The 14,161-nt window shown below is 48.2% G+C and overlaps 1 protein-coding gene across 1 annotated transcript in view; it reads right to left on the reverse strand.

The window, feature by feature from the left end:
- Nucleotides 1-14,161, reverse strand: part of MED27 (mediator complex subunit 27) — a 277,840-nt gene that overhangs the window by 34,320 nt on the left and 229,359 nt on the right. Inside the window, exons 5-6 of the mRNA XM_015415395.1 lie at nucleotides 12,529-12,636; nucleotides 2,808-2,849 (exon numbers count right to left, since the gene is read on the reverse strand). Of these exons, the coding sequence (XP_015270881.1) occupies nucleotides 2,808-2,849; nucleotides 12,529-12,636 (150 nt within the window). The remainder of the gene's footprint in view (nucleotides 1-2,807; nucleotides 2,850-12,528; nucleotides 12,637-14,161) is intronic.

A 14,161-nucleotide genomic window follows, 5' to 3' on the forward strand; every position in this document is an offset into this window, starting at 1 on the left:
GTGCGCCCGGACCTGGAGGGGCCGGCGCGGCCGGCTGTGGCGGGGCATGAGCCGCCAAGAGATTAGCCATGCGAATGTCCATCATCCCCGGTAGAGCTTCAAACACATCGTTTAAAGTCCTCATCATGTCCCGTACCGATTGTTCCAGTTCATTCAGCCGCTCACCCGTCCCCTCCTCCGAGAGGCGCTCGGCTTGCCGGTATGTCGGTGGCGGCTCATAGTCCCCCTCGCTTGGAGGGGCCGACGCTCCCTCCTGGGACCCCGCTCGGGCCCCTTCCCCAAGGGGTTCATACATCCAGTCTTCCACTTCCCGCTGACCCATCCCAGCTACCGCTGGTCTCTCTGGTTCGGGGTAAAGGCCTTTGTCAAACAAACTCTCCCGAAGTCCACTTCCTCTGCGGGAGTACACCTCTCTGGTGCCCTTGGCATTATACAAAGTCCAATCCTCCTGCGCCGGTACCGACCTCGGGCCCCATCGCGAGGGTGGCCCATCGCGAGGGTGTTGGTGGCGGCCAAGAAAGGTACGCAGGTAACCGGGGAATCGCTCCCCCCACCGCGCCGAACGTGGGTATGGTGGTCGTGGTGATCAATGCCGTGGAGGTTGTAGGGACCGATCCCGTGTCCCCCTCCGTTGTAGGTACTGTTCCCTCGGTCCCGCTCATGATCGTGTCAGATTCGGGACGATAGGAGAAAGTCAGTTCTAACAATATGTTGGATCCCCAAGCATCGAGAATAAATCCACGTTTTCGAGAAAAGCAAAATTTATTTCAAAGCGTTGGAAAGACACTCAAACACGTTCTTTGTTAGAACTGACTACAAACCATAAGGGCAAGCATAATAAAGGGATTTGAAACAGATACAGAACCAATGGGTCACATTCCCGCTGGCGGGCGAGGGGAAACGGTTGCGCGCCCTTTCCCTGGGAACTCAGTTATCTCCAGACATATACAGGTGCAGTTCTCAGGCTCTAAAAGCAACAAGCCAGCAATGAAGCGAACTCCCACAAGACGACCTCCAGTTGTTTGGCTTATGCATTACAGCAGAATACAACAACAGCTCACAGGCAGGGAAGGAGGGGGATGGGGAGGAACAACTGTACCGAAGTACCAGCAACACAGAACACCATGGCAGCTTGCTGACACCTGGAAACGCTAGCCCATTTGCTCACATTAGTCATTTTGTGACCCAGGCTCCTCCATTAAAAGACCGAGGCCTTTCTAAACTTCTCCAGGGGAAAAACGGGGGAACGTAGGGAAGCGCTGAAACGAACCTCCTCTAAAATAGATGAGAAAAACACTATCCTAGAAAGCATTTAAATCACCCCAAATGTACATCACGAAAAAGCCTGAGGGCTCTCTCAATTCTTCCAATGACAATATTGGGGAGTTTTGGGGAGCACTGAAGGAAAAAACCCACTTATACATGTGCACCCCCATTTGCAAGAATGTTTTTGTTGAAATGTAAATATTGTTGCCTACAATTAATATATTATAATATGTTTAATGGTCATACATTATTTAAAAGTTTGATGTTTTCAGTGTTCAAAGTTTAGCTTAATATCCCAACACCCTGGCAGCCCTACGTATTGTGACTGCATGAGAGTCTCTGTCCAAATAATACAGTTTTGTTCACTGCAGCATTTGTTTCCTGCCTTCAAGTTATTTTTTCTCCCCACTTCTCAAATAACAAAAATTAAAGATATCTGTATAGGTTTCACAGGGATGTAACTATTGCTTATACTTCAATACCCCCCCTTTCTATCTTTTCCTCTGGGGGGGGGGAACTCAGGAGAAAACAAACTCTTTTGTGGCTTCAAAATTTCCAGCAGCTTTACATTTCTACCTTTAGGACTCCGAACAGACAAAACACTTTGCCATCCTTATTTCATTCACCAGCCTATGTAACCTGGAGTTAAAAGATCGACATATTCATCATATAAGTCGATGGCACAGGATTTAAGTATTTCTCCCCTTGAAGTTGCACATCACAATTCAAGTGGCAGCTAAAACACTCACAGAATCATAGAATTGGAAGGGACCTCCAGGGTCATCTAGTCCAACCCCCTGTACAATGCAGGAAATTCACAAATACCTCCTCCTCCACACCCCCAGTGGCCGCTGTTCCATGCCCAGAAGATGACAAAAAACCTCCAGGATCGCTTCCTGACCCCAAAGTGGCAATCAGCATTTCCCTGGGCATGTAAAAAAGGGCCACAAGAACTAAGCACTGAGGCAACCCTTCCCGCCCTCCCTCTCATGACCTGCCTAAGTTCACAGAATCTGCATTGCTGTCAGTTGGACATCTAGCCTCTGCTTGAAAACCACCAAAGAGGGAGAGCCCACCACCTCCTGAGGAAGCCTGGTCCACTGAGGTACTGCTCTAACTGTCAGGAAGTTCTTTCTAATGTTCAGCCGAAAACTCTTCTGATTTAATTTCAACCCGTTGGTTCTGGTCCAACCTTCTGGGGCAACAGAAAACAACTCTGTTCCATCCTCTAGATGACAGCCCTTCAAGTACTTGAAGATGGTTCTCAAATCACCTCTCAGCCGTCTCCTCTCCAGGCTAAACATACCCAGCTCCTTCAACCTTTCCTCATAGGGTCTCCAGACCCCTCACCGTCTTCATTGCTCTCCTCTGGACACGTTCCAGCTTGTCTATATCCTTCTTAAACTGTGGTGCCCAAAACTGAACACAACACTCTAGGTGAGGTCTAACCAGAGCAGAGTACTCCACACCTTAATTATTTGGAGACTATATGAAAAGGAGCACATCACACACACGGGTGCTAGTAAGAAAGAGTGACTTGCCTTCTGGAATACTTGATAGTTGGACTTGGACCAAATGTCAAGCTGTGGGGAAGAAAAACAAAACCTCTTATTAAGATGCATCAATACTTGGAAGTTCGGCTTCACGTCCACTTTCGGTTTAACCAACAGTTAGCTCTAAACCATGGGTGTCAAACATGCGGCCCAGGGGCTGGATCAGGCCCCCAGACGGCTTTCATTAGACTGGCCATCTCCTGCTTCCAGTTCTGTTGCTGCATCATAGTTTGCTTCGCCAGACTCTCTTAATCACTCGGCCATTTCATGTTTTAACCTGGGTCCTAGACTCAGAACTCTGAGCATCAGAGGTCATTTCAGGGGGGAACGCGGGGAAACGCAGTTCCCCCGGGTGAGGTGCAGGGGGGCGAGGCACATGACGAAGCCCCGCCCCCTGCTTCCGGCCGCCCCGCTTCCAGCCCTCATTCAGCCAGGAGGAGGCAGGAGAAGAGGGAGGGTAAGTTGCTTCCTCCCCGCCTCTCCCCACCCCTGCCTGCCTGGGGCCAGGGAGGGCCTTCGCGGGGCTTCCTCGCACTCCCGCTGGCCTTGGAGGTCCACCGCCAGGCCCCTGATGTCAGGGGGTGTGGCATATGCTAATGAGTTATGCTAATGAGTTCCCCTAGCTCTTTTTCTACAAAATGACCCCTGCTGAGCATGAGATTTCTGTGGTGAATGTCGATAAATCAAAATTAGGCTTGCAGCTTACAGAGCTAATGTTTTAAGCGTGTTTTTATTTTAAGTAAAAAAAAAATCTTTGTGTTTGTGTCTTTTTATAAAGTTTATATCTCTCCACTACCTGGCATTACATTTTATGACACACATGGCCCGGCCCGACAAGGTCTCATTTATGTCAGACCCGGCCCTCATAACAAATGAGTTCGACATCCCTGATCTAAACTATTAACACCCATCAAAACGAACAATGCCAATTCAATTTAGTTTAGGAAATTTTTATTCTACAGAGTGGGCTGGTGGTGATGCCATAGGGTCTGTGGGCAGGTGAGCAAACTCTAGTTGGCATTAGCCACGACAGACATTGTAGCTGAAAGTTAATTGGGGGGGGGGGTGATTTGCAGTGAGGAGAGGAAACAAGCTACCATTAAGGCCTACACAAGTTCCAGTATTAAATCATGGCTAATACTAACTAGGTTTTAATCTTAACCATGATTTTTAACCAGTTGTGAACCCTCTTTAGAATTAAACACAGTTAACATCTGCATTAATATAATGTTCAGCTATAGTGAAGGTTGATGGGAATTTGTACCAAAGTAGGAGGGGGAAGCAGTGTCGAGCCCTATACTCTGTTCCCGATCTTTTAACCACCATTAAAGTGGGGAGGAGGGTGTGGCTCGGCAGCAGAGCATTTGCTTGGCACACAGAAGGTCCTGGGTTCAATCTCTGGCATCTCCAGTTAAAGAATCTGGCAGCAAGTGATGTGAAAGACCTCCACCTGAAACCCTGGAGAGCTGCTGCCAGTCTGAGTAGATGATACTGACTATGATACCACAACCAGGGGTCCTTTCCTGCGGGAGTGCACAGGAGCGGAGCTCCAGCAGTATGGAGCCAAGGGGCTGGGCACATGCAAGAAGCCCCACCCCCTGCTCCCAGCAGCCCTCAGTTGGGCCACGAGGAGCAAGAAGCAGCCAGGTAAGTTACAGAGCTCCCCCCCCAGCCCGCCTTCAGGTACAAGCTCTCCCTCCTCTGTGAGGGCAGATCTGTTCGTCCCCCCCCCACATAGCTAGCAATCCCAAACAGTCCAGTGGAGCCTGAGCGGTGGGTGTTGCCTTCTGACACACTTCTAGTGATGTCAGGGGGTGTGGCATATGCAAATAAGTCATGCTAATAAGCTCCTGCACCTCTTTTTCTACGAAATGACCCCTGACCACAACTAAAGGACTGCCCTAACTGCTTGCATTCAGTAAAGCAATTCTTGACACTTCCATCCCTCTCCACGTGCACATTAGGGGGACTGACAGCTCATAAGAAGATGGATAGCCAGGTCCTGCAAGAGGGCTAATTCTATCCTAGCGCTTGGACCGAATAAGCCAGAGACCTGGCAGACGGCTTTCCTTTCTTCTACTGCAGAAGCATTTCATTTTGCATGGATATCTTAGGATCTTGCTGGAGCAAAGTTTGTCCCACAGTTGCATTTTTCAGTACAGCCACTGTATAAAAACACGCAAACAAGCCCTCTTGGGCTACCACACCTCCTCCCAGGCAGCAAGATCGCTTCAATTCATTTGGAACAGATTGTGCTGATCCATGTGAATATTTAACAGCTTCAGAACTGTGTCTACAACAAGGGCATCTCTCCTAAAGCATTCCTTGGCGCTGTTCTTGTGTCCACAAAATAAGCAATTCAGTGACAACCGACACAGAAAAGTTTGCTGAATTAAGCCAGAAAAGCTGGCCTACGGGGAGCGGATAAAATCCTCCCTGCTTTCAATACTGCATTTAGACTCCAAAAATGGTGGTGAGGGGAGATCTTTGTTAAGCAGAAGTTAAGGTCACAGGATATTGTTATATATCTGCATTTCAGATGTCTGCTACGTTTCAGGAGCGACGTGGCTGAAAGAACAACATGATATGACACTAACAGGCCAGGAAACAAAGCTTTTGACCAGGTTTTAGAAGATGGAAGGGAGTAGATGTTTGCAAATGAACTCCTACGTAACATGTAAGGTATCATATAGACTGTTGTTCCACTACTACTAAAAGTCCCAGACTGATCAAGGACAGCTTACGAGGATCAGTCCAGCTCCACAAAATTGCAGTGATTGACAGCCTGTCCTTTTTTGGTTCCAGTATCTTGTGCATTAGCTCTGGTTTTACCTCTCTTGTCGAGATCATAAGAGAAGCCACGTTAGATCAGGCCAGTGGCCCATCCACTCCAACACTCTGTGTCACACAGTGGCCAAAACCCAGGTGGCCATCAAGAGGGGACAGAACTCCAGAAGCCCTTCCACTGTTGCCCCCCAAGCACCAAGAATACAGAGCACCACTTCCCCAGACACAGTGTTCCTTTATCAGTAAATCCATTTTAAAATGTCACTAGGTTTGAAGTTTATTTAGTTCATTTATACCTCACTCTTCTCCCCAATAGGAACTCAAAGCAGCTGTAATGTATCCACCACGACCACGTGCGCGACCGTTGGGCCATGCAGTCCAGCGTTAGTTCATAGCTTCATTCCTTCGGACAATAGCCCAAGCGGATCCTGGCCCGCACCAATCAGAGGGCCAGGTCCGCTGCCGAGAGCCTATGGGACTCTCGGCTACTGTAGCAACCTATAAGGGAATTGGGGGTGTGTTTTGTTGGTGGGTTTCTGGGGCATATATACCGGCCTGCGTGCCGGTGTACTTTGTCTTGTTCTGATCGAATAAAGTACTCTTGCTGAATCACTCCACGTTTCCGAGTACTTTTCAGCAGCTTACAGCATTCTCTCCTCCATCTTATCCTCACAACAACCCCATGAGGTAGCAGTAGAAAAGAGCAAGAGTCCAGTAGCACCTATGCAGGGCTACCCTTGAGACTGACCCGGAAATTACAACTGGTCCAGAATGCAGTGGCCCCGATCCTTACTGGAACCCCACTAACAGCACATATGCAACCGGTGCTACGGCAGCTACACTAGCTCCAGTTTGAATACCGGATCAGGTTCAAGGTTTTGGTAGAAGAAGAAGAAGAAGAGCAGGAGGAGATTAGATTTATACCCCACCCTTCACTATCCAAGGGAGTCTCAGAGCGGCTTACAAACTCCTTTCCCCTCCCCTCCCCCCAACAGTCACCCTGTGAGGTAGGTGGGGCTGAGAGAGCTCTTTCAAGAACTGTTCTGACAGAACTATGGCTTGCCCAAGGTCATCCAGCAGCTGCAAGTGGAGGAGTGGGGAATCAAACCCGGCTCTCCCAGATTAGAGTCTGCACACTTAACCACTAACCTTCAAAGCACTAAATGGTCTGGGACCAACATCCCTACGGGACTGCCTCTCCTGATACACCCCCTGAAGAGCACCATGCTCTGGAGAGAAGAACTTCCTGGTGATCCTTGGCCCAAGGGATATCTGGCTATCCTCAACCAGAGCCAGGGCCAAAAAGACCCTGGTGTCAGCCTGGTAGAACTCTATGCCTAATGATATCCGTGCCTTGTGGGACCTAACTCAGTTCCACAGGGCCTGTAAGACAGAGATTTTCCGCCAGGCCTAAGGTTGAAGACAGCGATGGTTGAACATCGAGACTGGCCTCCTTCATCTCTCCACTTTTACAAGGGGTAGGACACATATAGTTCAAACGCCATCTGAAATAACTGATTTTATTGTTTTAAATTTCTAATCTGTTTGTATAATTGTATTTATTGAAATAGGTGGCTGCGGTGGCTCGAGTGGTTAAGACGCTGAACAGCAGACCGGAAGGTCGGTAGTTCAGCAGTTCGAGACCCGGGTGCCGCATGACGGAGTGAGCTCCCGTCTCTAGTCCCAGCTCCTGCCAACCTAGCAGTTCGAAAACAAGAAATTGCAAGTAGATGAATAGGTGCCGCTGCGGTGGGAAGGTAACAGCGTTCCGTGCACCTTGGTGTCTAGTCAAGTCGGTCACATGACCACAGAAACATCTCTGGATAGCGCTGGTTCTTCGGCTTGGAAACGGAGATGAGCACCGCAACCCTAGAGTCAGACTCGACTGGCTTTCGAGCAAGGGAAACCTCTACCTTATTTATTGAAATGCTATTGAATGTTGTAAACCGCCCTGCGCCCCATCTGGGGGAAGAGTGGTCAAAAAAAGGGGGGGGAAGGAAGGGGGGGGGGACCGGAAGAAAAAAAAAAAAGAAAAGGAAAAGAAAAAAAGGAGGAAACGGAGATGAGCACCGCAACCCTAGAGTCAGACTCGACTGGCTTTCGAGCAAGGGAAACCTCTACCTTATTTATTGAAATGCTATTGAATGTTGTAAACCGCCCTGCGCCCCATCTGGGGGAAGAGTGGTCAAAAAAAGGGGGGGGAAGGAAGGGGGGGGGAACCGAAAGGAAAAAAAAAAAGAAAAGGAAAGGAAAAAAAGGAATATGGAAGACCCAGATTCCAATCCCAACTCTGCCACGGAAGCTCACTGGGTGACTTTGACCAGTTGCCGTCTCTTACCTCACCTACCTCACATGCAGTGTTCCCTCTAAGCTGAGTTAGTGTGAGCTAGCTCACAGTTTTTTAGCCTCCGGCTCACACATTTTTGTCTTAGCTCAGGAAGGGATGGCTCCAGAGCAAACTAATTCATGCAGGAGCCAAATCGCTCGCTCACAACTTTAATGCCAGCAGCTCACAGAGTAGAATTTCTGCTCACAAGACACCACAGCTTAGAGGGAACATTGCTCACATGGTAGTTTTGAGGATAAAATGGAGACAGGAATGCTGAAATCCTCTTTGGGTACGAGTATCCAAACAGGAAAAAACAAAAATGCGCTAGTCTGTGCAGCTAGCCCTGAGCCTCTGGATGCTCTCAGCTGGGGACATTGATGGGTCTGTCCATAAAAATAACCCAGACGTCTGTTGACCCAACCCCCCTTCAGCCAAACCTGTCAATTTGAGTAGCATGGCTTTACACCAGATTAAGTCTATCAGTCTTCCCTTCGTCCTTTCATTTTAAAAAAAAATCAAATAGCGCTGAAAAAGAGTAATGCTGAGATACAAACCAGCTAAATACCGAACTATAATTCTTTTGCACTGGGGGCTGAAGAGCCCCGATGTAATTAAATTCCTGCAATTTTCAATGGCCTTCGAGGTTTTGAATGCAAAGACAGGAACGATATGCAAGGAGTGCAACCCCTCCAACATGAAAACCAGACACGAGAGGCGGGTGTGCTAAACAATGCATTGTTGCAGGTCTATTATTCTTCAACTTTTCACTTTCAATCAAGACACACATTTGTAACTAAAAAGCTGCTGAAAGCACAATTTCAAGGCATCCTCTGCATGCGAATTAAATTGGGCCTCTCTCTCTCTCTTTCTCCCAGTGCCCCACGCTCCCCACCCACCCCTGGCGCAAGTAACAAGAGGCCATTTTCTGAAGGTCGTCTGAACGATTTCAAAGACGATAACAAATCAAAATGTTCCCCGCATCTAATATCAAACAGGGCTGGTGCCAACACTTATTAGAGAAATCGGATTCAACCCCCCTCCCCTTTACCCAAACACACACACACCCTGCTTTGAAGTGGAAAGAATGCAGGGATCAGAAATTACTCCAGAGACGGTTCTGGCTGTCTTTGAAGCTTTCCTTTGATACCACTATTTCTTCTCCTCACTTAGGCTGGGAGGCAAAAAACTGCCTTCTCTTACTGATATGGGGTAATTAATGAAGCAGTGGCATTAACATAACCCAGGTTGCGTAATGTGCCAATTCGACCGAGACCCTGGGTCCACCTGGTGCGTACCTGAGCTGTTCGCTCTGCCAGTACTTCAGGATGCCCATTCCCACGTCTCTGCCATGACCCTGCCTCACTTACAGCACTCACACAAGGCAAGCCAGGACTGGCAGAGAAATTCCAATGCAGTCGTGATTTTTATTAGCAAAACTGGGCAGGCAACTAATGGTTCGGCTTGAAGTCTGCCCCAAAGGGTGAGCTGCGGAGGTTTGTTTATTTGGGAACCTGAATATCACCAGCGGCAATTGCCTGCTATATTCAGACTGTGCCGCAGAAAGAATATGCCTGAAATTATGGGTGGCACGATGCCACCAGTACCAACTGCTACATGGCTAATTAAAATGCATCAGTCCTGTGGTAGGGCCAGAGGAGACTGCAGAAGAATCCAAGCTGGAACTGGCTGAAAATGGAAAGCAGGTATCTCTGGGTTTTGCAAAAACCGCAACTGCTCCCCCCCACCCCCGCCCAAGGAAGAGAGAGAAGCATTATGCCACAAGCAAACTAGCACAGACCATAAGCCTTTCCAATGACTACCATACAATACAAATATCACCAGATGTCACTCGGCGTTGCCTATCTTTAGCTTGGCAAGAATAATAAATTCTTACTCTACCCTGCTTCCCACTTGCACCTGGAACTCTCCCCTAGGATAGCTACATGGCACACCTCTCCCCAAAACCCTCCTCAACTTAACTTTTCTTTGAATATTTGACAGGTAGAATTCACGCTTAGACAAGGGTTTTTATTTGGACAAGCTGTTCCTTTTCTGCCCATTTCCCTCTGTTTCATCCATTTACACTGGGAGCTGACAAACTGAAATAACCTTGTCCAACTTAAATGCTTCCTTCATGGTGTCCGTTTAGAAGGGCCAGGTCCTTTTCAGTGGCGGCTCCTATCTGGTGGAACGAGCTCCCGGAAGAGATCAGGGCCCTGCGGGACATTTTGCAGTTCCGCAGGGCCTGTAAGATGGAGCTCTTCCGCCAGGCGAATGAGTAGGAGCCGCCACTGCTACTGGGATTACCATCCCCGTTCTCCAGAGAGTACTACCACCGGAAGACCGTGTGACATCTAAACGGGGCCCAAGCCTTCCCTGCTATGCAGAACGTGGAGTGTGTTTTTCCTCTCTCTCTTGCATCCGGAATGGAAGTGAATTCTTAAATTGCTTTTATGTATTTTTATACTGTAATTTATATGCACTTTGTGCTCGTGTAAGCCGCCCTGAGCCCGCTTGTGGGAAGGGCGGGGTATAAATGTAATGAAAATTAAAAAGAAAGAAAGAAAGGAAGGAAGGAAGGAAGGAAGGAAGGAAGGAAGGAAGGAAGGAAGGAAGGAAACCAGCAAGGACAGAAGTTACTTTAACTGCATCGTCCCAGAAGATGCCATAAAGAAGGCAAGTTCAACTCAACCTCTCATCTCCGTTTGCAACTGCGGTTGATGTGTGGAACGTGGGTCTTCAGTCACAATCAGTCACTGCTCAGATTAATAACCCCCCCCCCAGGCACTAAAAGAAGCTACGTAAATGGGGATTTGTCCATGCCTATTAGTCTGTGGCCTTGGCCAGTTGGACTGACCCGGTGGACATCAGTCGAGGACGTCTTATTTACTTTTTTGCTTGTTTTGGTTTTTGGTTGTTTTGTATACTGTGTTTGTAAATCTGTTCAAGCTATTTTCCCCTGTAGCTGCTTTGGGTTCCCATTGGGGAGCAAAACGGGATAGAAATACTAAATAAATGGGTTTCCAGTTCAGTGTTCCAGTCTGGTCTAAGACACAGCAAGGAACAGCTAGGGAGACGGTATGTGTGCAGAGAGGCGGAGCAGGCGCAAGCTCAAGACTCGCTCCTGTATGGCTGGTGGCAGAACTGAGATGATGGCTCCAGCTCTGCTTCAGTAGCCAGACTGACGTTTGTGTGTAAAAATGGGGCTTTGGATAGAACGCTGTTAGAGCTCCATCCCCTCAACAGCCTCTTGTCTGCTTTACCTTGGCTGCAAAAATGCAAAGAACTTCCTTAAGATAGGTGTGAGAGAGCCTCATTCCAGCAGTCCACAGAGCCAGCGTTCTGCATCCATCTATCTGTGGTATGCACACGGCTCCCCACTGGGCAAGGTTCCCAGGAGAAACCCACAATCCTTTTTGGCCTTGCGCTGTCAATCAATGTCAGGGCGAGGGCGGCACATTTCCTGCCTCTTGGATCTTTGAGAAATTCTGAACCATGTCGCGATCACAGCCTGGGTGTTACTAGGCAATCTGGTTTAAAGACAGGGCGATCTTGGACATCTGCTGAGATCTCTCCCTTAGCAGGAGATTCTTTTTACCTGGAAAACGGAACTACGTGCTCTTTCTGGCAGAGCAGCGGATCTTTATTTTTTGACAGATAGGAGCTGGGGGGGTGTCAGTACATAACACAATGTTGTGTGTTATAAAGAAACTCTCTTTTTTAAAAAAAAAATTATTCTCTCCTCATTATAACATGGCCTATGGGTGCCAAGTACTTGCCTGGTTGAAATGAACTTTGTATTTTAATGGGATTCATAATAAGGAAAGAGATATTGAGAGCAAGGGGAAGACTGGGAGAGACAGAAGCGCTTAGTTCTTGTTCCTGGGAAAAGGTGAGCTCTGGGCGGGTGCCTCGGTAAGAGCCCATTCTACTCGGAAGAGAGAAACAAACCGAGCTGAAGGCTGTCAGGTCCCATTAGCATCCTCTAACGCTCCACAGAAAGCCATATGGAGTGCGTGCAGCCAAGAGAAATTAGGGGTTCAAGCAGGGTGAGTGTTTCATAAAGCAAATCGCTCACGGAAACAGGTTACACATTACTTTAATAGCTGCAATCCAAAATACAGTACCCCCGTCAGACACAACCAGCTTAGGACTGGACCATAATTTCTCACCATGGAGTTTATCTAGCTGACCGTACAACTGGTACAACATAACCCAGTGGTTGGGTGGGGGGGAGAAAGGGCGGAATACAGAATCCTGGCTTACTGATGCTCTCAAGCACTCTGAAAACACATTCCCACCGGTAGATGCTAATAATGAGGCAAACAGGGGTCTAAGGTGAGGAATTAGAAATTCAAGCAAGGGCAGGAGGGCTTGGAGAGCTGGCAGATGCACGGGTGTAGAAATAAAACAGGAGAGAAATTATTTAAATTGAAAGTTAAATGCTTTGCATAGTATCAGCGTCGCTTCTTGGGCAAGCTGCATGTTGGTTCCGGAGACCTGATTTTCTGCTCTTGCCCGCTTATGTCCCCACACACGCACACACTCTCTCTCTCTTTCTACAATGAAGGGAGGGGAGAAAGCAACACCCACCTTGCCATCTTCTGTGTAGACGTTTTCGTGATACCCCTTTACGATTGTTCGGTCGATGAAGAGGCTCCGCATCACCACGATGACTTTTAACACTTTCCCTAAGGTGACCTGTCAAGGGAAAAGATATCGGAGCTGAGAAAATGATATATGTTGTCCTCCCTTACCCCCATCATTGTTAGTCCCGTGTCAACACATGAATAACTGTAAATCGCTCAGAGCCGGCAGCTCTGCAAGGATTGAGCGATCAATAAATTGAAAGATTATTATTATTATTATAGAAAACGTAAATGCAAAACTAACAACAACAACAACTACAAGAGCAGAAAAAAGTTAACACGGAGATTACATTCTTTCAAAAATACTTTACAGGAAAGAAACTCACTTTCAAATAGGGCTGCCAAGTCCCCCCGGGGGGGCGGGGAAACCCCCGCCCCAGAGGCCCGTTCCCCGTCGCATCGGGCCCCGGGGGGGAACCCCACCCCAGCGTGCGCGTCACCAGGAAGTGACGCTATGACGCCGGGCATGCTGGGGGCGGGGCCACAACCATCCGAGGGGGAAACTCTGTTTCCCCCTTGGATGGTCGTGGCCCAGCCCCCAGCGTGCCCGCGTCACTTCCGGGCGATGTGGATGTGGTACGCACGCTCACGCCGCCCGCTGGGAGCCCCCGCTGCACACACATATTGTGCGGCTCCCGGCAGGGCGGCTGGGGGAGCGAAGGAGAGGCATGCCTCCACAATGGGTCTTCCATTCCCCAGCCAGTGTTCCCCTCCCTGGGTAGGGTTGAGGTGGGGGGAAGCAGAGAAAGAAAGCAACTAACTTTAAATGAGTTCTCAAAGCCCCCCTCCACCTACAAATATCACTGGATAAATAAATATCATTATCAATATCTGTTTTTAACCCCATTTGTTTTTATTTCTGGCAGTCTCACTTAATGTTAATAACAAGCAAATCTGAATATTTTCCAATAAAAACGTGTGATGCTTGTTTATGTCTTGCGGCTCTCAAACATCTGACGTTTATTTTATGTGGCTCTTATATTAAGCAAGTTTGGCCACCCCAAGTCTACAGATATGCAGAAATGGCTGTATTCAGGCAATTCATTCTTTTTCTAGCAAACAGTAAGAGAGAACTGTTGTTTTTAAAATGGTTTAATTTCAAGGTTCAGAACGTTTCAGAGGGTGGCCGTGTTGGTCTGCGGTAGAAGAGCCGGATTCGAGTCCAGCACCGCCTGGGAGACCAACAAGAATGGGGGACAGGGAAGAGCCTTCCAGACGCAAAACTCCCTTTGTCAGATAGGTTTAACAAACCCGCCAGGTTCAAAAAACTGATTTACTATTCAGAAATAAAACTAAACAAAGCAATTGTAGAAACTGAATAGACATGGCATTTAAAAACCAATTAAAAAACACTGCATGCGCAACCTGTGTGGGAGACACTGCTGGAAACTACTGAGACAGGAAGCTGCTGAGCTGCAACAGAGGAAATCCTTGTTGCTGTTTTTGATGACAAGCACCTTGTCTGCGGTCTTCCCATCACCAAGGTCCTCTTGTCCTTCTTTTCAGTGTGTGTGAGACACAAAGCCGGAGAGAGGGCAAGAGGAGAGTCCTGGCGGGTGTTGGGAGAGCGGTGCCCA

This window comes from Gekko japonicus, unplaced genomic scaffold, assembly GCF_001447785.1.
Source record: "Gekko japonicus isolate JY-2015 unplaced genomic scaffold, Gekko_japonicus_V1.1 scaffold1071, whole genome shotgun sequence".
NCBI lineage: Eukaryota > Metazoa > Chordata > Lepidosauria > Squamata > Gekkonidae > Gekko > Gekko japonicus.